Source organism: Carcharhinus amblyrhynchos, chromosome 3 (assembly GCF_965287045.1).
Source record: "Carcharhinus amblyrhynchos chromosome 3, sCarAmb.v2.hapA, whole genome shotgun sequence".
In the NCBI taxonomy this organism is placed as follows: domain Eukaryota; kingdom Metazoa; phylum Chordata; class Chondrichthyes; order Carcharhiniformes; family Carcharhinidae; genus Carcharhinus; species Carcharhinus amblyrhynchos.
In genome coordinates, this window is record NC_137326.1 from 73,181,810 (window position 1) to 73,209,348 (window position 27,539).

General features: G+C 46.0%; 1 protein-coding gene across 1 annotated transcript in view; it reads right to left on the reverse strand.

Annotated features, from left to right (window-relative positions):
- The window catches only part of ankmy1 (ankyrin repeat and MYND domain containing 1), an 81,067-nt gene that overhangs the window by 28,509 nt on the left and 25,019 nt on the right, over window positions 1-27,539 (reverse strand). Inside the window, exons 6-13 of the mRNA XM_080186125.1 lie at window positions 26,732-27,225; window positions 25,262-25,433; window positions 18,053-18,202; window positions 14,668-14,820; window positions 11,322-11,429; window positions 5,871-6,002; window positions 4,811-4,924; window positions 628-790 (exon numbers count right to left, since the gene is read on the reverse strand). Of these exons, the coding sequence (XP_080042251.1) occupies window positions 628-790; window positions 4,811-4,924; window positions 5,871-6,002; window positions 11,322-11,429; window positions 14,668-14,820; window positions 18,053-18,202; window positions 25,262-25,433; window positions 26,732-27,225 (1,486 nt within the window). The remainder of the gene's footprint in view (window positions 1-627; window positions 791-4,810; window positions 4,925-5,870; window positions 6,003-11,321; window positions 11,430-14,667; window positions 14,821-18,052; window positions 18,203-25,261; window positions 25,434-26,731; window positions 27,226-27,539) is intronic.

Here is a 27,539-nt window from a genome sequence, read left to right on the forward strand (position 1 = left end):
TTTGATTGTGTCTTGGACTGCCTGATGCATCTACTATGCCAATTCCTGAACTTGGGTCCCTAAAGAGCTGTCATGAATAAGCAGTTGGAAACATTAGGGAAGGATGCTCTTGTCTGAGAGTTGGAGTCAGAGCTTCAACCTGAGACACTGAGAAATAGACTGGTCCCACCCCCAAACAGAGGATGGGTAATCAGCTGCTGATGTCTAAGACCATTACTCTTTCAAGAAATTCAACATGAATACCAGCCCACGATTTATATCCATTCTATCTGTCAATCTGCTTGAGGTTAGCAGTAGGCTCATAACCTGAATCCTCCATTTTCCCAGTGGAAGGGAGGGGAGGGGGGGAATGGGGGGGGTGGTTAGGCAAAAAAATGGGAATTCCATCTCTAGCTGTTATCTGATTTACCTAAGCAATGCAGTGAGGGATACCAACTCTGTCACCGCCCCCTGGAGTCAGACACTCATTCACCCTAAGGGCCCCCTGGTGGTTTATCTGAGGAGCCTCAGCCTGGGCAGTCACTGGTGCCAACTGGAACTGTCTGGGAGACAAGTCTGGGTGAGAAAAATCAGAGCCGAAACGAGTTACCATGTCAAAAAGGAAGCTGTTACCATGCCTCTCCTTACTTAGTTTGCTTTGTACGATGTCATCAAACCTCTTCCGTTCCTTGCTGATGGAAGACTTGCGAAATGGTTGGCTCAGAAAGCTGAGAAGTTCACGCCGGGCGTTATAGATTTCCCGTTCTTCAGGTTTCAGGGCATGGTAAGGTGTCCGCGCTATTTTTGAATCCTGTGCATAAAACGAGATTGAGATGTTTACTGTCACACAGCCAGTCGAGCCACGCACAATCTGCCTTGGGCCAGGTTGCCTGGCACATCTTTTCTCTAGTGTTATCTCTTAAAGACGTATTTCAACATCCCCCTTTCTTTTAAAAGTACTCTTCCCCTCTCCTTCCAAAGAAGTATGTGGTTACATGTTTCTGTTTAGTTACAACCAATGAAACTATGAGTACCTAAAGCATAGAGGTAATCTGCTGGGACGTCTAGATCTTATAATGGTAACCTTGTCTGGAGGTGTCTATAATTGCTCACAGTGAACTGTGAGGTCATAGAAACAGAGGAAATAGGAGCAGGAGTAGGCCATTTGGCCCTTCAGTCTGCTCCACCATGCGCTATGATCTTGGCAAATCATCCAACTCAATACTGGAAAATCATGACGCAGCTGTATAAGACTTTGTTTTGAACACGTTTGCAGTGTACATTGCTACACTACCAGAAGGATGTTGATGTATAGTAAGGGATAACAGAATGTTGCCTGGTTTGGAGGAAATGGACTATGAAGAAAGGTTGAACAACCGTGCATAGTTTTCATTGAAATGTCACAGGATTTGAAGGGACCTGATAGAGGTTTTCAAGATTATGACAGGTTTGGATAGGATGGATTATCAGTCTTTTTCCCAGGGTCGAAGGGTCAATTACTCGAGAGCATAGGTTGAAACTGTGAGGGAGGAAGTTGGAAAGGGATTTAAGGAGCATGTTTTTCTCATACAGGATAGTGAATGCCTGCAACATGCTGCAGGAGGAGGTGGTGGAAGCAGATTCTATAACAATGTTCAGGAGGCATCTGGATCAATCGATGAATGGGTAAGGACTAAGAACATAAGAATTGGAAGCAGGAGTAGGCCATCAGGCCCTTCGAGCCTGCTCCATTATCCAGTAAGATCATGGTTCATCTTTTCTTGGACTCAGCCCCTTTTACCTGCCTGCTCATCATGATCCTTAATTCCTTTGGTGTTCAGAAATGTATCTATCCTTGCCTTAAAAACATTCAGCTGCTTTATTGGGCAGGGAATTCCACAGATTCACAACCCTTTGTGTGAAGAAGGTCCTCCTCAACTTAGTCCTAAATCTGCTTCCCCTTATTTTGAGGCCGTGTCCCTTGTTCTAGTTTCACCCGCGAGTGGAAACAACTTCCCTGCTTCTTTCTTATCTATTCTCTTCATAATCTCACGTTTCTATAAAATCTCCTCTCATTCTTCTGAATTCCAATGAGTATAGCCGCAGCCTACTCAGTCTCACCTCATAAGCCTTAACTCTCTTAACTCCTGAATCGACCTCATGAATCTCCTCTGTACCCCTTTCAGTGCCAGTATATTCCTTCTCAAGTAAGGAGACCAAAACTGTGCACAGTACTCCAGGTATGGCCTCGCCAGCACCTTATCCAGCTGCAACGTAAACTTGCTGTTTTAAAACTCCATCCCTGTAGCAATGAAGCACAAAATTCCACTCGCCTTCTTAATTACCTGCTGCACTGCAAACCAACATTTTGTGATCCATTGCACCTGCAATGGATATGGACCACGTAGAGGCAAGAAAATATTAGATTAGAGAGACATCTGTGTCAGCATAGACTTGGTAGGCCAAAGGCCTTGTTCCTGTGCTGTACTGTTCTTTGTTCTTTGTCAATAACCTGGTCCCACCTTCCCCCTCCCCACCTCGCCCACAATATTCTTTGACCTCCTTTGCCCCAAGGGCAACTCCTTCTTGAAAACATAAAATCATTTTGACTTTAAATGCTTTCTGTGGTAGAGAATTCCACAGGCTTACCACTCTCTCTTGGTGAAGAAATTTCTCCTCATCTCACTTATAAAAGTTTTACCCCCTATCCTTAAATATGACCTCTGGTTCTGGACACCCCTACTACTGGGAACATCCTTCCTGTATCTACCCTATCTACTCTTATTAGAATTTTATAGATTTCTATAAGATCCCCCTCATTCTTCTGAACTCCAGCATATATAATCCTAAACAAATCTGCATATAATATGAGGTATAGCCTCCACAAGGCCATGTATAATTGACATCCCCCTGCTCCTGTACTCGAATCTTCTCACTATGAAGGTGAACATACCATTTGCCGCCTTTACTGCATGCTTACCTCCAGTGACTGGTGTACAAGGACACCCAGGTCTCATTGCAGATTCCCCTCTCTCAATCTATAGCCATTTAGATCATAATCTGCCTTCCTGTTTTTGCTATCTAAGTGGATAACCTCACATTTATCCATATTGTACTGTATCTGCCATGCATTGGCCCACTCACTCAGCTTATCTAAATCATCCTGAAACATCTCTGCATTCTCCTCAAAGCTCACCCTCCCACTCAGTTTTGCGTCATTTCCAAATTTGGAAATTACATTTAGTTTCCTCAGCTAAATTATTAAACAGCTGGGGGCCCCAGCACTGATCCCTACTCCACTAGTCACTGCCTGCCAATTGGCAAATGACCTGTTAATTCCTACTGTTTGTTTCCTGTCTGCCAACCCATTTTTTTAATCCATCTCAACACATTAACTCCATTCCTGTGAGCTTTAATTTTACACACTAATCTCTTCAATGGGACTTTGTCGATAGCCTTCTGAAAGTCCAAATAAATCAAATCCACAGTTACTCTTGGATGTTGTTCCTGCTTTCATTCAGGATCTTGTTCTAGAAGCAATAAGACTGCACGGTGATTGAGGAGCTGGAATCGATCTGATTTGTCCTTGGTCACACTTCGACATTGTGCCCTGTATGTAACGATTTCATAAGAACTTGGTCATAAACAAATCCTCATCATCTGGGCTGGTTGCCACGTACCTTCTGTAGCATCCTTGATGTTTAATGAGAACGTGATGTTTAGGAGAACTTGTAAACATGGCACACGCTAGTCATCCTCTCTTGCAGTTTTCAATGTTGCTCCATAGTTTCTGAGAGAGTAGAATGGATTTGACAATGGTTTGCCAAGTGTGAGCTCTGTCAGTGATGGACTAGTTTCATTCTCAAATGTAACTTCGCAATGTGTAGATCTTGCTTGGTCTGTCTACGTTTGAGAAGCAGGGATTTCATTGTGCTCAGCTAGGCTATTATGTTTAGGGCAATGAAGAAAAGAAGTGTATGACAGATAATCCACTTCTCACACATAGCCTGAAATGGTTGATCAATAAATTGAGGAGCATTATCCATAATAATCTCCACAGGCACATTGAAAAACTGAAATTCTTAAAGTGACACATTTTGCAATTGTTTAATAATGAGGTACTTGGTAAAATAGTTGACAGTGAAGTTAATGCCTTGGATAAGAAAGATGTTGGATGTGGGTTTGGACCAAGGATGGGTAGAAATCTCATATGGAATCAATAGTGTGTTGTGCTGACTTGACAAACGCCCTTGATATGCCTCTCACTTCTTGACAATGACCTCAACGTCATTGTTCATAACTGACCAACATACTGTCTTTCTCTTGAAATTTCTTTTCCAGTCTGTGTCCAGGTGTGATGAAGTTTTTGAAGAATAGCAGGGAACAAAGATTCTGATATGATAACATGACTGCCTTTAAAAATATCTTGCTGGGAGATGTCAATAAGACCAAAGTGGTCTTGAATGTATCCTTGGGCAGATCACCATTACAAATATTGGTGAGGAAACCAGAGAGAACCAGCAGATTTTTTAATCTGCCAGAGAGGGCAGACAGGATCTCCATTTAATATCTTATCAGAAAGATGGCACCTCTGAGTTCATCCTCAGAGCTGCACTGGATCATTGGCTAGGGTGTACACCCAAATTTCTGGAGGGATTTGAACTCATGACCTTCCAAGTCAGATATGAGATTGACATCGCTGAGACATCCCAGGCTGTTGGAAGCTAGACCAGGAAGGTGGGAATTGGGGAAAGGTGTGGTGGTTAGGGTGATGTTTAATGAAAACTCCAAAGAAATGGACCCTGAGAAGTTTTAACAAATGAAGAAAGCGTATGAAACTGATAATGATTACCTGGTAGTATTTGTAATATCCGTAATCCAGAGCTGTTCCTATAACTTGACCATCCGTAGACATAAGTTCAACAGGCATCAAAATATTGGCATCAGCTTCGAGTAACTTGATGACCTAGGAGAAACAGGACAGTGTTACAAATGGAAAATTCAGGCAGCCATTTTCTGTTGCCCCTTCATTCTCTGTCCCCAGGGGCATGTGGGTGGTGGGGGAGGAACTTTGCTGTCTCTAACCTCAGGTTGACTCCTGACAATTTATGTCCACCAGGGGGCTACAGCCTTACTGGGCAGTGCCTGAGGGACCCATTCTGACCTAGCAAAGGTCAATATTTGGGGCTATCCGTTCTCCATCCCTTTGCTTCCCCAGCAGAATAGGAGAGAGGCTGCTTTTTGAAGGCACGTTGAAGCTAGCAGACACATCCTGTGAACAGGTTTCCAACGAAATCGGGAATAGGATCTTGACAGGTAGTCAGGCTGACTTCAGCATTGCTGACAGGAGAGTCACGTTCCCAAAGCTTTTTACCTTCGCCATGGTAACACCTCAGCCAAATGGATGCAATTTGCCAACCAATCAGCATTCTTTTCACGTGCACTATAAATTGTCACGACGGCTGGAAATTTAGAACCCTCGCATCTGTCCTGATGAGTGAAAGAGGACAAGTTTTGACAACAGGTCTCTCTTCAGTATATCCAGGTTGTCCCAACTGTTTTTTGCCAATGTTATACAGGGGCTGAATGGCAGTCACTGGAATGGAAACAATTGTGCCCCCTTGTCTGGGGGAGGGGTGGATTATCTTGCTTCCACTTGCTGACTGCCATGAATATCAGCACAGGGACACAATATTTGGGAGCCAAAGAGCGTTGATCCAGCAATCTTCAGGGAATCATTCCTGACACACAGCTATAAAGTGTGCACCACTAAACCTGCTGGAAATTATCCAGGTGCACTGGCTTAGTCTGGGCAGCACTTCTCTTAATTATCGACAGAGGGGACCTTTCTGTTTTACAGCGTGACCACAGGCAATCTCGCCATGACATGCCCCCATTTCTTTGAAACTCACCAGCGCCAGTCTCTTGGCCAGGCTTCTCTTGTGCTCATACGTGGTGTTCAGAGCTGCACACAATGCACTCCCCACTCCTCGAGTAAGTGGCAGATTTGGGTCAGCCCCATTGGCCAGCAGCTCATTCACTGCCTGTGTACAGTTAAAGGACAGTGAATAATAGAGTCACAGTCTTGGATCACAGAACTTCACCACACTGAAAGAGACACTTTGGCTATCATGTCTGCACCAACTATCAATTCTAATCCCAAATTCCAGCACTTGGTCCGTAGCCTTGTATGCCACGTTGGTTCAAATGCTCATCTTAAAGTTTCTCAAATGTTATGAGGGTTCCTGACTCTACCTCTTTCAGGCAGTAAGTTCCAGATTCCCACTACCCTCTGGGTGAAAAAGCTTTTCATCAAATCCCCACTAAATTTTCTGCCCCTGACCTTAACTCTATGTCCTCTGGTTATTGGCCCCTCTACTCGGGGGAAAAGTTTCTTCCTATCGAAGCTATGTCCCTTATATAACTTTGTACGCCTTAATCAGATTTCCCCCCTCAGCCTTCTCTGCTCCAAGAAAAACAACCCCAGCCCATCCAGCCTCTCCTCATAGCTGAAACACTCCAGTCCAGGCAACATCCTGGTAAATCTCCCCTATACCCTCCCTAGTGCAATCTCTTCCTCCTGAAAGCATGATGATCAGAACTGCACACAATATTCTAGCCGTGGCCCAATGAATATTTTATACAGTTCCATCATAACCTCCCTGATCTTATACTCTATGCCTCACTTTCTTAAATACACGCTGTACCTGCGTACGAGCTTTTGCGATTCCTGCACTAAGACAGTCAGATCCCCGTCCATCTCAGCTTTAGTTTAGTTTATTTATTAATGTCACAAGTGGGCTTACATTAACACTGCAATGAAGTTACTGTGACAATCCCCTGGTTGCCACACTCCAGTGTTTGTTTGGGTGGGATACAGTGAGGGGGAATTTAGCATGGCCAATCCACTTCATCAGCACATCTTTTGCACTGTGGGAGGAAACCAGAACACCTGGAGGAAATCCATGCAGACATGGGGAGAACATGCAGACTCCACAGACAGTGACCCAAGGTGGGAATCGAACCCAGGTTCCTGGTGCTGTGAGACAGCAGTGCTAACCACAGTGCCACTGAGCCATTCTAATTTCTGCAATTGTTCACCATTTAGGTAATGTGCTTCTTTTATATTCTTACTGCGCAGATGTACAATTTCACATTTTTCCACATTGTACTCTCAGGTCTTTGCCCAGTCACTTATACTATTTGTATCTTTTTGTAGTCTCTATGTCCTCTTCACAATTTACTTACCCACCTATCTTTGTAGTTACAGCAAATCTGATAACCATCCCATCAATCCTTTTATCCAAGTCATTTATATAAACTGTAAACGGTTGAGGCCCCAGCACTGATCCTTGTGGCACACCACTTGTCACATCTTGTCAATCCGAAAAAGACCCATTTATGTCTACTCTTTGCTTCCTATCAGCTGGTCAATCTTCTATCCATGCCAATATGTTAACCCCACACAATGAGCTTTTAATTTCTACAACGACCTTTGATGAGGCAATTTACTCAATGCCTTCTGCAAATTTAAGTATATCACATCCACTGGTTCCCCTTAATCTACAGCACATCCTAATTCCTCAAAAAACTCCAATAAGTTGGTTCTATCAAGTCTCCTCTCTGTCTTTTCTCCAAGGAAAACAGCCCCAACCTAATCAATTTTTCACCTTATGCCTGGAATCATTCTTGTGAATCTCCTCTGTACTGTTTCTAATGCCTTCACATCCACATGCCTTCACCGTGCCACAGGGCGGCACGGTAGCACTGCTGATTCACAGCTCCAGGGACGTGGGTTTGATTCCCAGCTCGGGTCACTGTCTGTGTGGAGTTTGCACATACCCCTCGTGTCTGCGTGGGTTTCCTCCCACAGTCCAAAGATGTGCAGGTTAGGTTGATTGGCCATGCTAAAATTGCCACTTAGTATCCTGGGGTGGGTATTAGTGGGTAAAATATGTAGGGGTATGGGGGTAGGGCCTGGGTGGGATTGTGGTCAGTGCAGACTCAATGGGCCGAAGGGCCTCTTTCTGCACTGTAGGGTTCTATGATCTATGATCCTCACATATGGCGCCCAGAACTGAATGCAGTACGCCAGATGAGGCCTAACTAGTGTCTTATACAACTAGTTCAACATCACCTCCTTACTCTTGCACTCAGTGTCCTTATTAATAAAGCCTAAGATACCATGTGCTTTATTAACCACTCTCTTAACATGTCCTGCCACCTTCAATAGCTTGTGCACGTATATACTGAGATCCCTCTGTTCCTGCCCCTCCTCGAGAGTTGCTCTTTTTTTTACTGTCTCTCCATATTCTTCCTGCCAAAATGAATCACCTCTGCATTGAACTTTATCTGCTACTAGTCTGCCCAATCCAATAACATAACCACGTCCTTTTGAAGTTCAAAACTAACCTTATCATGGTTTACAATGTTTCCAATCTTCGTATCATCTGCAAATTTTGAAATAATGCCCCGAACACCACACTCTAGGTCATTAATATATCAGAATGCACAAACGTCACAATACTGATTACTGCGGAACTCCATCACAAACCTTCCTCCAATCTGAATCTATTACTACTCTCTGATTCTGGTCAATCAACCAACTCTTTGTCCAAGTGCAAAAGTCAATCAGTGCAAAAGATTAAGCTGAAGCATCTGCAACAAACTTTGACCAAAAGTGTGGAATGGATGATTCATCTTGGTGTCCTCCGGAGATCCTAGCATCGCAGATGCCAGTCTTCAGCCAATTCGATTCACTCCACTTGATATCAGGAAATGGCTGAAGGCACTGGATACTGCAAAAGGGTTTGGGCCCTGACAATATTCCAGCTTTGCACTGAAGACTTGTGCTCTAGAACTTGCCCCGAGCCTGTTCCAGTACAGCCACAACACTGGCATCTACCTGGCAATGTGGAAAGTTTTCCAGGTATGTCCTGTACACAAGAATCAGGATAAATCCAACCTGACCAACTACCACCCAGTCAGTCTACTCTTGATCATTAGTAAAATGACTGAAGGGTTCTCAAGCTACACCTGCTCAACAATAACCTACTCAGTTTGGGTTTTGCCAGGGTCACTCAGCTCATGACCTCATTGGTTCAAACATGGACAAAAGAGCTGAACTCTGAGTGGGGAATTTCTGCTCCCATTTTTGGGATGCAAGATCAGAACTGGGAAATCCTGCAGAATGTGATGTATACAGATGGGATTTCCAAATGTGAAATTCACACCCGGAGAATCATCTGATCCTGCTGATGGCGCGTCCCACCATGTGTTTCCCCACAGCGAGGGGCGCGTCCCACCATGGGTTTCCCCACAGCGAGGGGTGCGTCCCACCATGGGTTTCCCCACAGTGAGGGGCGCGTCCCACCATGGGTTTCCCCACGGCGAGGGGCGCGTCCCACCATGGGTTTCCCCACGGCGAGGGGCGCGTCCCACCATGGGTTTCCCCACGGCGAGGGGCGCGTCCCACCATGGGTTTCCCCACGGCGAGGGGCGCGTCCCACCATGGGTTTCCCCACGGCGAGGGGCGCGTCCCACCATGGGTTTCCCCACGGCGAGGGGCGCGTCCCACCATGGGTTTCCCCACAGCGAGAGGCGCGTCCCACCATGGGTTTCCCCACAGTGAGGGGCGCGTCCCACCATGGGTTTCCCCACAGTGAGGGGCGCGTCCCACCATGGGTTTCCCCACGGCGAGGAGTGCGTCCCACCATGGGTTTCCCCACGGCGAGGGGCGCGTCCCACCATGGGTTTCCCCACTGTGAGAGGCGTGTCCCATCATGGGTTTCCCCACGGCGAGGGGCGCGTCCCACCATGTGTTTCCCCACGGCGAGGGGCGCGTCCCACCATGGGTTTCCCCACGGCGAGGGGCGCGTCCCACCATGGGTTTCCCCACAGTGTGGGGCGCGTCCCACCATGGGTTTCCCCACAGTGTGGGGCGCGTCCCACCATGGGTTTCCCCACGGCGAGGGGCGTGTTCAACAGGAAACCCTATTGACACTGTTGGACCAGAGGAAGGTCCGTGACGGGGGAAGGTGAATTGTCGGACCAGAGGAAGGTCCGTGATGGGGGAAGGTGAATTGTCGGACCAGAGGAAGGTCCGCGATGGGGGAAGGTGAATTGTCGGACCAGAGGAAGGTCCGTGACAGGGGAAGGTGAATTGTCGGACCAGAGGAAGGTCCGTGATGGGGGAAGGTGAATTGTCGGACCAGAGGAAGGTCTGTGACGGGGGAAGGTGAATTGTCGGACCAGAGGAAGGTCTGTGACGGGGGAAGGTGAATTGTCGGACCAGAAGAAGGTCTGTGAAGGGGGAAGGTGAATTGTCGGACCAGAGGAAGGTCCGTGACGGGGGAAGGTGAATTGTCGGACCAGAGGAAGGTCCGTGACGGGGGAAGGTGAATTGTCGGACCAGTGGTTTAACTGGTGTTGATGCCATTGATGGATCTGGGGAGAGGATAACGATATTGTCCCTCCAGCACAGTTTGTGTTAATTTATTCACATTTGCCAAACAGGATGGATATTGAGATGTATTGACATTCTGTTTTTCATATAATCTTAGAACCTTACAGCACAGATGAAGTTATTGATCAAGCCGTGAAAATCTCTTTCAAATCAAAGATTACTGCAGTGCAGAAGAGAACCTTTGGCCCATCGACTCTGGAAAGGACAACCCCAGCTTCTCTTGGTTTCCCTCAGCAGAAATGAAATGTAATCATTTTGATAACTCTACTCCACACACTCTCTCCTCTAATCCTTTTTTAAAGCTGGACCAGTTCCCAAAGTTACACTTTACAACATCTCTACTATTTATCAAACTGTCTGTACGGTAATCCATTCGAATTGTCTAAAGGCCCTGCTGTTCTAAAAGGAGAATCAAACTGGACTCGAGACGTTAACTCTGTTTCTCTAGAGACGTTGCCAGACCTGCTGAGTTTTTCGGGCACTTTGGTTTTATTTCTGTCAGGTGCAGTACTGGGTGCTGCCACTAGAGGGGAATAGCAGTCCCAGTACTCGTGTATGGTACACTAGCACCATCGTGTGGCAGATACTCAGTACTGCAGAAATTAGATGGCAATTGAAAAATTCTTTTAAGGGTAGTGCCATTCAAAGCCCCAACAAACGCTGCAGGTGCCCATCTGGCCATATACATGTACCACAGTCTTGCATAAGTTGGAGGTTATTTAAGTTGGATGGCATTACACCAAACACAATTTAATCTTCGTCTGACAAGTGCACAATGTACAGCAGGGTCTGCAGGAAGTTAATCCTGGTAAGTAGTGGGGAAAAGTTCATCTCTATACTATTAAAAGGGGAAGGCAGTTTAATAATGATGAACAGTTTCAAATCATTTAGCACTTACCAGGTCATTACCACTGGCGATGGACATTGAAAGGGGTGAGTGACCACTCCACAACACGTTGGGAGTTGCTTTGTGCTTCAGGAGCAAACGGACAATCTCGTGTGCGTACTGTAATTAGATATCACGTTCATCAGTGTACATTCAATGCAAACTGACTAACAGCAACCCCTCAGACGCAAATTACTCAACGCATACCACTCGCGCACCCACACCCCTCACCCGCGGACCATCCAACGAGTAGAAGCATAGAATCCCTACAGTGCCAGAGGAGGCCATTTGGTCCATTGAATCACAAAAAACATCCTTGCGCAAACCAACTACACACATACCATTCACATACAAATTATACACACAAACCATCAACATGCAATCTATACACAAACTATCCACCTGCAAAACATCCACATAGGATAGAATTGTAGAATCCCTGCAGTGCAGGAGGTGGCCATTCATTGACCGAGTCATGCAAGCCTTCTCCACACACAAACCACCCACAGCCAACACACCCACATGCAAACCATCCATACACAAACCATCTAACAGTCCACCATCCATACACAGGCCATTAACATGCAAACCATCTGGATACAAACCATCCACATAGAATAGAACCACAGAATCCCTGCAGTGCTGAAGGCTGCCATTTGGCCCATTATCTCATGCAAATCATCTATGTGAAACCAACTACATGCAAACCATTCACATACAAATTGTCCACATATAAATCATCAACTTGCAAACTAGCTACATGGAAACCACCTGCACATAGGCCATCTACGTGCAAATCATCATCACGCAAACCATCCACATCAAAACATCTACACGCAAACTATCCACATGCAAGCACAAACACTTCACGTGCAATCCTTTGATAGTGTATATATTTTCACATTGCAGATTCCTCTGATGATAATCACACCACTGAACTGTAACTTTTTAAAACAGGTGAATTTTGTTGATAGGAAATGTCAAGTATTTATGGCTCCTGACTTCAATGGAGACCCAACAAGTGTTGAACTGCCAGTTTGCTGAGAGTAGGTGATCGGTGTTTGTAATATTTTAAAGACAGTCTTTGATTTAATCAATAAACCTCCTCCTCCACCCTTCCCAAGGTCGGTCACCTCCAAGTCATGGGTCAGGCTGTCCTTCCACGCTCCCATTGGCTGATGCAAGCTCCCTACCTAGGGCAACTGCCTCCTCTAGAGTGCTTCCAACCCATTTTTATAGAACTATTAAACTTATCTTTAGTGCTTCCAATCCCAGTGAAAGGTGGTTCTTCATTAATATTCTGCCCTCCGGGAAGGGAATATGTTAACATAAAACTACATACTCCCAAGTATCAAAACTTCACCGCAAATGGGAAAATACAAACTTTTGGGATTTCCAGCAGACACTATGTTCCCTCCACATCTCCTTGAATGTAGCCTAACTGTTATGATGGCCACAAAGGCCACAGGGAATCATCAATATATCTTCCCGTGGGCTTTATGGAGTACAATTTGCTTTATGGAGTGAGTGGAGGTTCGCCGGGGGTGTTAACCCATTACTCTCCCCGGACCAGAGTTATAGGTCCCGAGGTGAAGACAACCTGATGATAAGCCACAGGTATGGGTGGCCCTTTCTCTTGGTGCACAATAAAAGGTGTTGGTGACAGGAAACAGGCGTTTGGCTGAATTTCTACACCAAACCTGTCAAAGATCCAACTGTCAAAAGTTTTTTGTCGCAAGTAAGCTTACATTAATATTGCAATGAAATTACTGTGAAAATCCCGTAGTCACCACACTCCGGCACCTGTTCGGGTACACTGAGGGAGAATTTTGCATGATCAATGCACCTAACCAGCACGTCTTTCAGACAGAGGGGGACCTGGGGCACCCGGAGGAAACCCACACAGACGTGGGGAGGATGTTCAGACTCCACACAGTGACCCTAGCCAGAAATCGAACCCAGGAACCTGGCGCTTTGAGACAGCAGTGCTAACCACTGTGCCACCCTCTAATGGAATGCATGACTCCCACTGATCTGACATCTTCTGTGGGCATTGGATCCCCAAGGTTGGCACTATCTACAGCTCCTAAGCCCACACAGAGCCACAGTGTGATTGCTGGGTTAACTTTATGTAAAGTAGCTTACTAATTGGCTGATTCCGCATTTGCCATCCAATTACTTTACTTTTTCTTATGAGAAGAGATAGCCTGTGGCTACTCCAGGGCTTCTGTGATCATTGTGGTCTCCTGAGGTTGCCAATTTATTCTGTTATTTGTGGGCTGCTGACCCTCCAGCCAGATGTTGACCTGCACCACTGCCATGCTCCCGACACAGTGAGGGACATCAGGAAAGTAGCAGCGCTGGGTAAAACGCCTCTTGGTCAGGGCCTCAATTGGTTTCCTTGCCCCAACTCCATTTGAGTGAATTGCCAGTTCTAGTGACAGTCCACCCTGAGGGAAATGTTGCCTGATGTTGAGGCCCCCATTGCCCCCAACCCAATCTCCATGGGGCTAAGAAAATTCAGCTCAATATTAGCATTGTAGATAAGATCAGTGTTTCTAAGATGGGGGCCCCCATGCCATTGCATGGCCTCTCTGCTTTGCTGCACCACCACATTGTTGCATACAGGGGGCACCTTATCATCCACTGCCAATCAAGCTCCAGTGTGGTAATGATGTGTTTCCACTGTGCAGAAGGCACAAAGCTCACCCAGTGCAGCTGTGCACCCAGTGATCAATAATCTTACCAATGGGAGGCCACTCAAGAAAAGGAAAAGAGGAATTATCCTCATAGAATCCCTACAGTACAGAAGGAGGCCATTCAGCCCAACGAGTCTGTACTGATCCCAATCCCACCCAGGCCCTATTCCCGTAACCACACATGTTTACTCTGCTAATTCCCCTGCCACTAGAGTCAATTTGGCATGGCCAAACCACCTATCCAACACATCTTTGGACTGTGGGAGGAAACTGAAGCACTCGGAGGAAACTCATACAGACACAGGGAGAACGTGCAAACTCCACACTCACACACACACAAACTCAAGGCTGGAATTGAACCTGGGTCCCTGGCTCTGTGAGGCAGCAGTGCTAACCGCTGTGCCACCGTGCCGCTCATTTTATTGAGAGATTCTTCCAGCCATCACTTCTTGAAATTGGCTGGACATCACGAACGTTCTGCATCCATTCACCCAGCATCTAGCTTTTATTCAAAACACACCACAGCCACTCCCCTTCCCGTTGCCCCCGGTCCCCCAAACCCCCCACCTCAATCATTCCAACATTGATGCCTTTATAGATTTCAGCAGAACCCCTGCCCAGGGAGTTGGCTGCCAATGGATGATATTGCATGTGCTTACCTTGTAGCTGTCCTCACGTTGGCAAGCTATATGCAGTGGAGTTTGTCCATTTTCCACAGCAATTATATCCGAGGGAGAATGATAATGTGATGGGACTCCCAACAAATTGGGACTCTTCATGACGAACCCTGTTGGCATCACTGGCTCGGTGAGCTGTTAAGGAGAGAAGTTACGTTGGTGCACTGCTCTTGTCACACTGTCAGGGTATCTCAAAATGCCCTTTATTTCTAGGAGGAGCAGCAGGAAGCCATTCAGCCCCTAGAGTCTCTTCATTATTAGTGGGGTGACTCAGGCTGCACGCTGGCTAATAATTTTCGAGCCAGTACCATCAAAAATCAGAGTTGGCTGTAACTTTGAGGAGCGCCTCATCATTGAATCACAGAATCCCTACACTGCAGAAGGACTCCATTCAGCCAATCGAGTTGGCACCATCCACAATCCCACCCAGGCCCTATCCCCACAACCCCATGCATTTACCCTAGCTAGTCCCCCTGACGCTAATGGGCAATTGAGCATGGCCAATCTACCTAAACCACACATCTTTGGACTGTGGGAGGAAACTGGAGCATCCTGAGGAAACTCATGCAGACACAGGGAGAACGTGCATAACAACATAAGAACGAGGAGCAGGAGTAGGCCATGTGGCCCCTCCAGTCTGCTCTGCCATTCAATAAGATCATAGCTGATCTTTTCGTGGACTCAGCTCCACTTACTCGTTCGCTCACCATAACCTTTAATTCCTTTATTGTTCAAAAATTTATCTATCCTTGCTTTAAAAACGTTCAATGAGGTAGCCTCAACTGCTTCACTGGGCAGGGATTTCCACAGATTCACAATCCTCTGTGTGAAGAAGTTCCTCCTCAACTCAGTCCTAAATCTGCTTCCCCTTATTTTGAGCTATGCTCCCTAGTTCTAGCTCCACTTGCCAGTGGAAACAACTTCCCTGCTTATATCTTATCTATTTACCTTCATATTCTCCTCATTGTTCTGAATTCCAATGAGTATAGCCCCAGTCTATTCAATCTCTCCTCATAAGACAACCCTCACAACTCCGGAATTAATCTAGTGAATCTCCTCTGCACTCCCTCCAGTGCCAATATATCCCTTCTCAGATAAGGAGACCAAAACTGTACACAGTACTCTAGATGTGGCCTCACCAGCACCTTACACAACTGCAATATAACCTCGCTGGTTTTGAACTCCGTCCCTCTGGCAATGAAGAACAAAATTCCATTTGCTTTCTTAACTACCTGCTGCACCTGCAAACCAACTCCTTGAGATTCCTGCACAAGGACACCCAGGTCCCTCTGCACAGCAGCATGCAGCAATCTTTTACCATTTAAATAATAGCCCATTTTGCTGTCATTCCTACCAAAATGGATGACCTCACATTTACCAAATTGTACTCCATCTTCCAGACTCTCAACCACTCATTTAGACTATCTGTATCCCTTCGCAGACTTTCATTGTCCTCTGCACACTTTGTTCTACCACCCACCTTAGGGTCATCTGCGAATTTTGACACACTACACTTGGTCCCCAACTCCAAATCGATGTAAATCGTAAACAAGTGTGGTCCCGACACTGATCCCTGAGGCACACCACTAGTCACTAATCGCCAACAAGAAAAACACCCATTTACCCCCACTTTTTGCTTTCTGTTAGTTAACCAATCCTCTCCCCATGGTAATACATTCCCCGTAATGCCATGCACCTTTATCTTATGTAGCAGTCTTTGGTATGGCATCTTGTCAAATGCTTTTTGGAAATCCAGATACACCACATCCACAGGTTCCCCATTTTCCACTGCCCATGTAATGTTTTTAAAGAATTCCACCAAATTAGTCAAACATGACTTGCCCTTCATGAACTCATGCTGTGTCTTACCAATGGGATAATTTATGTCCAGATGTCTCGCTATTTCTTCCTTTATGACAGATTCAAGCATTTTCCTTGCTACAGAAGTTAAGCTAACCAGCCTATAGTTACCCGCCTTTTGTCTACCTCCTTTTTCAAACAGCGCAAACTCCACACGGTCAGTGACCCGAGCCAGGAATGAACCTGGGACCCTGGCACTGTGAGGAAGCAGTGCTAACTACTGTGCCATTTCTGACATGGCATTATATTGTTACATTATGTCCCACTGTGCTACCCACCTAACGAATCGCTCCCACATTTGAGTCTGGGCAGTAGGTCTGAGCCCTACAGCAGGCTGTACAGGAATCTGTAAGCGGTGGGTAATGGTTGCAGTGCTTTGGTCTACTCTGACACTGCCAGATGGACACTTACTCCTATTGCAACCCAAATGCTGTGGACTCCATTTCAGAGCCAAAATGTCACCTGTAGCAGCAGAAATACAGGTGTTGTGCGGCTGTAACCAGTAACTTTTATCCCACAAATAGTGACTTGCTTTGGACTGTCTCAAGTTCCCAGTTTTCTTTTAAATCAGCCAGCCAGGGTTCTTCATGCACCACAAAACATTGGCAGTTCTCAAAATGCAAAACTAAATAGTTTTAGTTTTGCATTTTGTTTTAGTTTTAGACCTTTTGCTCATTTGCTTGTCTGCCCTGTCTTGGAATGATGTGAAGATGCTAGTGTTGGACTGCGGTTAGCACAGTAAAAAGTCTCACAGTGTCAGGTTAAAGTCCAACAGATTTATTTGGCAGCACAATATTTAAAGCACTGCTTCTTCATCAGGTGAGTGCGAGTTCTTTTCACAAACAAGGCAAATACAGACACAAACTCAACTTACAAGGTAATGACTGGAATGCAAGTCTTTACAGGTAATCAAGCCTTAAAGGTACAGACAATGTGAGTGGAGAGAGGGTTAAGCACAGGTTAAAGAGATGTGTATTGTCTCCAGACAGGACAGTTAGTGAGATTTTGCAAGTCGTGGGGATTACAGATAGTGCGACATGAACAGTTTCGCACACATGAGGATGGCCTCAATCGGAATCTTGGGTTCATGTCACACTATATGTAACTGCCACCATTTGCCTGGGCTTGCAAAATCTTAATAACCGTCCTGTCTGGAGACAATAAACACCTCTTTAACTTGTGCTTGGCCCTCCCTCCACTCACACTGTCTGTACCTTTAAGACTTGATTACCTTTAAAGACTCGCATTCTGACCATTATCCTGTAAATTGAGTTTGTATCTGTATATGCCCTGTTTGTGAACACAAGTCCTCACTCATCTAATGAAGGGGCAGTGCTCTGAAAGCTTGTGTTGCCAAATAAATCTGTTGGACTTTAACCAGGTGTTGTGAGATTTCTTACTGTGCTGTCCTAGAATGACAGATAGTAAAGTTACTGTCCACCTTATCCAAATACGTTTAAGGAGTTCCGCAGAACAAGTATGTGGGATCACCCATTTAGCACCATACCTGATCAGGCTGATAGATCACATCAGCATCATTTGCCCCTTCATCAGGGTTGGCTGCAGCATTAAGAAGCAGCTGCGTAATGGCCACTCCTTTCTTGCCAGGGATAGCCACTGCGACGTGGAGTGGCACCAGTCCGTCCAGTTCCTTTATCTGCAAGCAAACAGCAAAGCACAGCGCTCATGTTCATGGCCATTTGGTTTTCATCTTGCACATCCCATCAGGTCTTTTGTTTCTGTTTTGGAGATGGTCGAAAGATCAAAGCTGAGAACTAAATTTTCAAGAAATTTGACTTTTTGCAAGGACAGGCAGGAAGGAAATGGAGGTGGGGTAGCTTTGTTAGTACGAGATAAAAATGATCTTGGATTGGAAAATGTAGAATCCTTTTGGGTAGAGGTAAGAAATAACAAGAGGAAGAAGGCACTGGTGGGAGTCGTCTAGAGGCACTTTAATGGTAGCTATTCTGTGGGATGGAGAATAAATTTGGAGATAATGGGGGAATGTGAAAAAGGCAGTATTTTAATCATGGGTGACTTTAATCTTCATGTAGATTCGGAAAATCAAGTTGGTAGCAGTGGCCATGAGGAAGAATTCACAGATTGTATTTGGGATAGCTCCATCATAGTGGATCATGTTATGGATCCAAACAAGGATCAGGTTATTTTGGATCTGGTAACGTGTAATGAGGAGGGTTTATAAACAATCACAGAGTAAAAAGATCCCCTAGGAAACAGTGACCATAACATGGCAGAATTTAGCATTCAGTTTGAGAGTGAGAAACTTGAGTCAAAAACAACTGTGCTGCACTTAAATAAGGGTAATTATAAAGGAATGAGGTCAGAGTTGGCTGGAATGGACTGGCAAAGGAGTTCAGCAAAAAAAACAGTTGATCAGCTACAGCAGACGTTTATGAAAATAGTCAATCATTAACAACAAAGATCTATCCCAATGAGGAAGAAGGATTCTTGGAAGGGAATAAATCCAGGGAGGGGTATTAAAAAGATGTATTAAACTGAAAGAAAAAACATACCATGTGGCGAAGATTAGTAGTAGGACAGAGGATTAGAAAAGTTTTAAAAAATAAAAGATCACCAAAACAATGCCCATGAGGGTAAAATAGCAACTTACATAAAACAGGACTGTATGAGCTTCTTCAAATATATAACAAGGAAGAGAGAGGTCAAAGTGAACATAAGTCACTTGGAGAAAGAGACTGGGGAAATAATGGTAAACAGGAAATGGCAAGGTGGAAGACATTAATAGCTTTCCAAAAATACTAATCAATCAAGGGACAAACGCAGGAGAGGGTGTTGCGGGGGCGGAGAAAATAAAATAGCTATCACTAGAGAAAAAGTACCAGGGTAAGCAAAAGGCTGTTAAATCCCCTGGACCTGATGATTGTACCTTAGGATATTAAAGGGAGTAACTACAGAGATAATGGATGCACTGGTCGTAATCTTCCAAGAATCCTTAAATCCTGGAAAAGTCCTGGAGGATTGGAAAACTGCCAATTTAACCTTTATTCAAAAAGGACGGAGACGAAAACAACACAGTGGGCAGCATGGTAGCACAGTGGTTAGCACTGCTGCTTCACAGCTCCGGGGACCTGGGTTTGATTCCCGATGTGGGTCACTGTCTGTGTGGAGTTTGCACATTTTCCTCGTGTCCACGTGGGTTTCCTCCGGGTGCTCCGGTTTCCTCCCACAGTCCAAAGATGTGCTGGTTAGGTTGTTTGGCCCTGCTAAAAAATTGCCCTTAGTGTCCTGGGATGTGTAGGTTAGAGGAATTAGTGGATAAATATGTAGAAATATGTGGGGGTAGGGCCTGGGTGGGATTGTGGTCGGTGCAGCCTTGATGGGCTGAATGACCTCTTTCTGTACTGTAGGGTTTCTATGATATGATTTCTATGATTAAAAACAGCCCAGTTTAACATTTGTCATCGGAAAAAAGTTAGAGTCCATTATAAAGGATGTAGTGGCAGAACATTTAGAAATACATAATGCAATCAAATCGAGTCAGCATGGCTTCATGAAGGGGAAATCATGCCTGACAAATTTATTGGAATTCTTTGAAGTGGTAATGAACAGGATAGATAAAGGGGAACCAGTTGATGTAATACACTTGGATTTTCAAAAAGCATTTGATAAGATATTGGACTTAATAAGAGCCCCTGTTGTTGGGGATAGTATATTAACATGGATTGAGGATTGGCTAACTGATAGAATACAGAGTTGGGATGAGGGCCATTTTCAGTGATGGGGCCACAATTATTTACAATATAAATTACTGACTTAAATGAGAGAAGTTAATGTACTGTTGTCACATTTGTGGATGATACAAGAATAGATAGGAAGGCTAATAGATAGGTGAGGATGACACAAAGGGGGCTATTTTAGCATTTTCTTTGGTAAATGCTGGGTGGTCTTGAAACTGGGAGAGTTTCAGATCTGTTTTTTGGTCATGTTTTCAAGCCCCCCCATACATACTCTGCCTGCAAAATATATCAGCAAGCCTGTTACTTGCTGCAGAAGCCTGTGGGCAGGGTTTATGCACCTAAAACCCTGCAGAGGGCAGTAGTGAGCATGTGCAGGCCTCTGATGCTACACATGTGCATTGGTAGTACCAGGGTTGTGACAGAAAAGAGAGAGCTGTCAGGCCCCTGACGGCCTAACGCAGCTCTCCACCCCCTGCAATCGCGAGGGCCCACAGCCCAAGATATAGCCCCTGCCGATCACCATCCCCCATGTTGCCCAGACCAATCGCGGACTCCCCTCCCCCACTGATTGTGGACCTGCCGTCCCCCTCCCTCTCCCCACCAGTCGCTGTAGAGTGGCAGCGAGCCCCCTTCCCTTCCTCCCTCCCTCCCTTTCCCCTCCCCACCAATAGCGACAGTGGGCCCCCTTTCCCTCCTCTCCCCCCTTACCGATCCCTGCAGATGGCAGTGGGCCCCCTCTCCTTCCCTTTCCCCACTAATCACTGCACAGTGGCAGCAGGTCGCCTCCCCCCATTAACCCCTCTTCCCCGTTAGCACTGCCCAGGTGCCAGACCGGCATTGCCCAGGAACCAGGGTGGCACTGCCAGCCTGACACTGCCCAAGGGGCACCACACCCCCTTGCCTTTAGCCTCCCCGGGGGCTTCAATGGCCCCTGGTTCCACTGGCAAAGCTAATTCGACTGCTGCTCGTTCATGGGGATCATGTCTATTCCTCACTGGGGTGAACCTTTCCGGACAGGTTATAAAGGGGAGGTGGGCCTGGACGATTGGGCACCAGGCTCACTAAACAGATTTAAAATAGTATTATAATAAATTTCCACATATTAACTTGTCTCCCACCCACTTCCAGTGAGAGGCTGACCACACCCAAAATCCAGCACTTGTAAAATGCTGCCAGTCACGAAAACCGGCCTCAATCGTGCCAACTGCTTTATGCCTGACTTTATCACCGCATCACACCTGAAAATGGGTGCAACGCAATGGTAATATTGCCCTCAAAGAGTCTCCAAAGGAATACAGATGGATTAGGTGATTGGGCAAAAAGTTGGCAGATGGAAAGTAATGTAGAAATATGTGAAGTTATGCACTTTGGTAGGAAAAATGAAGGAGCTGAATATTATTTAAATGGAGAAAAACTGCAGCACAGAGGGATTTGGGAGTCCTTGTGCAGAAATCACTAAAAGCTAGCGTGCAGGTTCGGCAGGTAATAGGGAAGGCAAGTGGAAGGGTGGCCTTTATTTCAAAGGGAATGAGTGGGTTAGCTCCGGGTGCTCCGGTTTCCTCCCATAGTCCGAAGATGTGCGGGTTAGGTTGATTGGTCATGCTAAAATTGCCCCTTAGTGTCTGAGATGTATAGGTTAGAGGGATGAGTGGGTAAAATATATAGGGATAAGGGGGTAGGGCCTGGATGGGATTGTGGTCAGTGTGGACTTGATGGGCCAAATGGCCTCTTTCTGTACTGTAGGGTTTCTATGGTTTCTATAAAAATTGGGACGTCTTGCTAAATTTATACAAGGCGCTAGTTAGACCACATCTGGAATATTGCAAGGCATGATATATTGGCATTAGAGGCAGTCCACAGAAGATTCACTCAGTTGATCCCTGGTGTGGAGGGATTTTCTTCTGATGACAGGTTGAATGGATTGGATCTGGATCATTGGAGTTTAGAAGAATGAGGGGCGACCTTGTTCAGACATAAACATTGAAACGTGCCAGCCTTTCCAGCCAGCAGGGTATTCTAATCCTGCCGACAGCAACGTCCAGCATGCTGCAGGTTCACCAGTGGTGGGGGGTACAAACAATGAGAAGACGAGTTGACTGTGGTGGATTCGAAGATACCGCGAGCCAATGGAGGAGTTACCTCCATTGCCCCATGGGGGGATGGGGTGTGGAAAATCCCACCCTTAGGATACTCGGGGGGCTTGCCAGAGCAGGTGCTGAGAGGTTGTGTGGGAGCGTCTAGGATAAGAGGGCATCATCTCCAAGTCTCATTTAAGATAGAGGTGAGGAGGAATTTCTTCTCTCAGAGGGTAGAGAATCCATGGAATTCTTTACCACAGGGGGCTGCAGAGGTTGGGTTGTTAAGTATTCAAGGCTGAGATTGACAGATTTCTAATCAGTTTGGGAATCGGGTTGTGTGGATAAATTGGGAAAGTGTAACTGAGGATTATCACATCACAACAGTCGTGATTTTGTTAAATAGCAGGGCAGTCTTGATTGGTCCAATGAGCTACTTCTGCTCCTATGCCTTGGAATCTTATGGATTCTGTAGGTTGGTTCTGTAGGTTTGCGGGGAGTGGGTGGGACGGGCACGGTAGCATGCGGGATTACGGGAAATGGGAGGACACAGTGGCATGCAGGGGTGAGGGGAGTGGGGGGTACGAGGACCCCTAGGGAAGGCCATTGGCACTTTGCAAAAGTGCTGCCATTGCCTCCTTGAGGAGCCAACTGGGTGGCAGAAACCACCCAGTAGAAGTTCTCTGCTCTTAGAAAGAAAGCTAAGTCTTCATCCTTACTTGGAGATAGTGAGAAATGAATCTAACATTTCTGTTCATCATGGTTCAGATTGGGAAACAGGGTGAAGTATGAATTCAACAAGACAGAGCAATGAAGTGGGGGTAAGAACATCAGAACATAAGATATGGGTGCAGGAATAGACCACTCAGCCCACCGAGCCTGCTTCATCATTCAGTACCATAAGATATAGGAGCAGAATTAGGCCACTCGGCCCATCGAGACTGCTCCTCCATTCAATCATGGCCGATATTTTCCTCATCCCCACTCTCCTCCCTTTTCTCCTGAACCCCTAACCACCCTTATTAACAACGATCATCAGTATGATCATGGCTGATCTTGTGCTTCAACTTTATGTTCAACAAAACCATACCAACCTTGGACTAGGACTCTAACACTCAATAGGACTGACAAAGAACAGTATCGAAGGAGATTGGGGAAAGGTAATAAGGGGACGGTGCAGTATGGTGAGGCATAGGTTTTGATTCCCACTGACAACATCCTGGGGGTTGCCAGCTCACCACAACCATTTCAAACCAGTTACGCCCACATTCCTCCCTCATGTTTCTGCAGCCCCAGAAAAGTCGATCCTCGTCCAAACTCCCCTTAAACCGCCCATCCTCTCGCATACCTCCAAAATCTCTCCCTCTAAACAAGCACCTCTGGTTCAATCTTGGGCATATCATTTCCTGTGACGACTAATGAAGCTATCTCTATTTAAGCTGCTGTATCCCTCCCGCACCCTATCCCATTCCAATCCCACTTGCTCAGTTTCACTTTGGGAAAAAAATTCCCCTTCAAGCCATTTCCAACAGTCCTTGCAATTCCCCATGACCTAGTTATTGGCTTTCCATTGCTCCATGGGTTTGCTCAGTCATTCCCTCATTTCTGCCACTGGCCCCAGCAAATATTTGTTGTCTACCATCCCTGTCATTCGTCCTGGTGACAGAATAAGCTTGATGGGCTGAATGGCAAACTCCTGCCTCTATTTCTTATCTTCTGACCCCTCGGGCTAGTTCTGCCATTCATTCAGATCATAACTGACCTTTAACCCCAACTTCACTTTCCCATTAGATCCCCATTTCCTTTGGAGCAGAGAGAGTCCACGATCTACTGATCTCAGTCTGGAATATACCTAGCTGCTGAGTGACCCTTTGGGCTAGAGGATTCCAACGATTTTTGGTTTGATTTATTACTTGTCACGCGTACTTCATGATCCTCTGAGGAAACACACGTGGATGAGCCATCCATTGTCGCATTAGACACGATTGGGTCGCACTCTCCTCAACTAAAGTTGTTCACTTGTCTGCTGGGGTCAACCCAGGGACCATAAGCCCCTACCCTTGCCACTTCTCTCTCCTCTGTTGCTCATGCTTTCCTCTGAATTAGAAAGTCATTCATTTAAGTTCCCATGTCAGAGCCTAAAACACACAATCTCAACCTGCTGCACTGTCAGAAGAGACCTTCAATCAAGGCAATACACTCACTGGATCTAAAAATTCCTACAGTATTATTCAAAGAAGAGCAGAATGATTTCTCCAGTGCCAGTGCCCTAGTTAAAAAAGTTCCTGGCCCTTATTTCGCTGATATTTTGGAGCCTTCCTGTGTGGAAGATTTTCTGAAACACAACAATGACTATACTTCAAAAGTACCAACCATTCCATGATATCCTGCTCCACTTTCAATAGCCTGCTGAATGCCCTCCTTCTCCCAGCACCTTGCAATGCACATGTCTGGGATGCTAAAGCTGCCCTTTTACCTCCACCCTTCCTACCGTCCAGGGGCCCAAACACTCCTTCCAGATGAAACAGTGATTCAATTATCCCTCTTCTGGTTTAGCGTCCTGCATTCACTGTAGATTTTAGGTGTTGACAACTGTAGGTCATCTGCTCTGCATTGGGGGGCCAAATGCAGACCAAATCTCCTCTTAACCTTCTTTCCAAGGAGAACAGTCTATCCAGTCAATCCTCTAATTGAAATCTCACATTCTGAGAACCATTCAGTATGGGGCCACAGTAGGAAAAATATGGGGAAGCACTGGTCTAAATGTAAGTTTTTGTTGAGTTTCAAGACTGCATCACAACACAGAGCCTAAGTCCAAGTCATACTGTTGCCTGTGTATGGTTAATACGTCACAGCATCCAGTCATGTCAATGGTGTTTTTCTTTTGCCTTTTTGTGTTGCTGGTACAGTTAGGTGCATTACCTGTGATTTAAGTCGAATGTTTGGGTCGGCTTTGTTCCCCAGTAGGAAATCGACTGCGTTGAGGTCCCCTGTCAATATGGCGAAAAAGAGCGGCGGGATTGGTTTTGTGGAAATGTTGGGATCTGCCCCTCTGCGGAGAAGCAAGGTAATGATCTCTCTTCTCCTCCTGTGCCTGGGAATAGCAACACACATGGAAATCAAAGAATTACGCATTAATTTAGCCCATGATGAATCAAGGATTAGGAATTTTTCAGAGGAAAATACTGGAGATGCTGGAAATCTGAAATAGAACAGGAAATGCCAGCCCAGCACCACTGTGTGAAGTGAGAAGCAGAGTTGTTTTGAGTCCACTCTAAGAAGGGTCAGACAGACGCAAAGCGTTGGGCTGTGCCTTCCTTGGAGTGGCACTCGATGCCACCATGGCTCTGAATTGTTGTTCAAACCATTACCCATGGAGTTTTGAGAGGGATACCCACTCCCCTCCTGCCTCCCCCCGCCCCCCCCCGCACCTCCCCCCCCTCAAAAAAATCCAGTACTCAGGAGCTCAGAAACTACAGTCCATTAACTCTGTTTCTCTCTCTATAGATGTTGAGCTTTTCCAACATTTCCTGTTTTTATTAATAGTTTTGAATCAAGCAGGAGCATTGGAACAAACTGTATGGAGTTACACTGGACAGGTAGTGGGGCAAAGGAGAGTTAATTTGACTACAGCGAGGTGAATGCAATTAATAAAGAGACAGGGGAGAACTTGGGGATAACTGAGCTTTGAAGCTGCCCAGTATTCTCTGGCCATTCGCACCGGCGGTATTTTCTGGTCCTACTGGCAGCGCACCCTCTGCCATGCGTTTCTGAACAGCATGAGGTGGCTTCAATGGGAATTCCTACTGTGACAACAGCAGGAGCCAAAAATCCCACTGCCAGGAAGAATGCTGAGGGGAGGCCAGAGGATCCTGCACATTGTATTTAGTATTGGAGGAAGAGTAGGAATCTGACTGCAAGGCCTATGCAGGGAAGCTGCACATTCGATCCCAATGTTGAGTTAACTTATTAACCATAATGGTACTCCAGTGGGCCTCAGGACCCAGCAGTCTTGGGGTTGCACTGCAGATAGTGGTCAGGTGACGGCATTCGGTGTGTGGTTGATGTCATTCTCCATGGTCGCCACTCATTACGAGGCACACAAGTAAAGTGCTCAGGAGTCGCCCGCCATGAATTTGGACTGAAATTAGCTCAAGTTAATGCTCTCACTAGATGATGAGAAAATGGAGGTTGGGTGGGTGGTGGGTGGAGGGTGAGGGGGAGGGGAGTGGAGAATAGAGAATGAGGGAAAGTAGCTTGCATGGTCATCAGTTTACAGTGAGCAGGGTCGAGCAGGTTGGCGGGTAATGTGTGTGGGTTGTGTTCAACTGTTTGCCATTATTACGAGGCCCCCAGCAATACAAGTGAGAGAAATGGTCTCGTTGCACCTACTGAGATTTCATCGCTGCTATTCTCCATAGTCTCTCATTGTGCTTGAAATCAGGTGAAATCATGTCTTTCTCAGTCAACCTCCTAAAGTGATGGTTCTTACTTAAGACTTGAGCTGCACGCTCCAAATGTCGGTCAGTGACATCGAATTGATAGTGATGCAAGCTCTGTAACGATTCAAAGTGAGCTACTGAGGGAGGCCCTGCTGATGGAGACAGTACGCCCTCCAAATCATCACCTCCCAACTCAGCGTCTTCCTGCTCCAGAAAGTCCTCCAAATCCAGAGTCTCCTCCTCCTCCACCTGCTCCTCCACCTGCTCCCCCGCCTGCTTTAGCTCACTTGAGCTTCCCGGCAACAGTGAAACAGGCGCAATCTTCTGGGAGCTTATGCTGCCCAATCGGATCTTGTGGCTGTAAACTGAGATTCGTTTGGCCATCTTCACCTGGGTGGTCAGCTCCTCATCTGATCCCAACTGAATCCCCTTCTTCATTGGTGCCTGGAGGGAAAGGAATTCAACATGAACTCACCATAGGGCATGTGGTACAATCAGAAACTCTGCAGTGGAAATACCTCAGCGCAAAGTATCCAAACAGGTTAAATGGAGACACTTCTGTTTTGGGCCTTGGAGAAAGAGTGTGGTCAAGTTGGAAGTAAAATATGAGGTTACATTTAGTGATTTGCCATTTTCAGTCCCAGGTTGGCATACATAGCGCAGAAAGCAGCTTATTCAATTCATTGCTCAGACTGATTCAAACATAGAATCATAGAAACCCTACAGCACAGGAAGAGGCCATTTGGTCCATTGAGTCT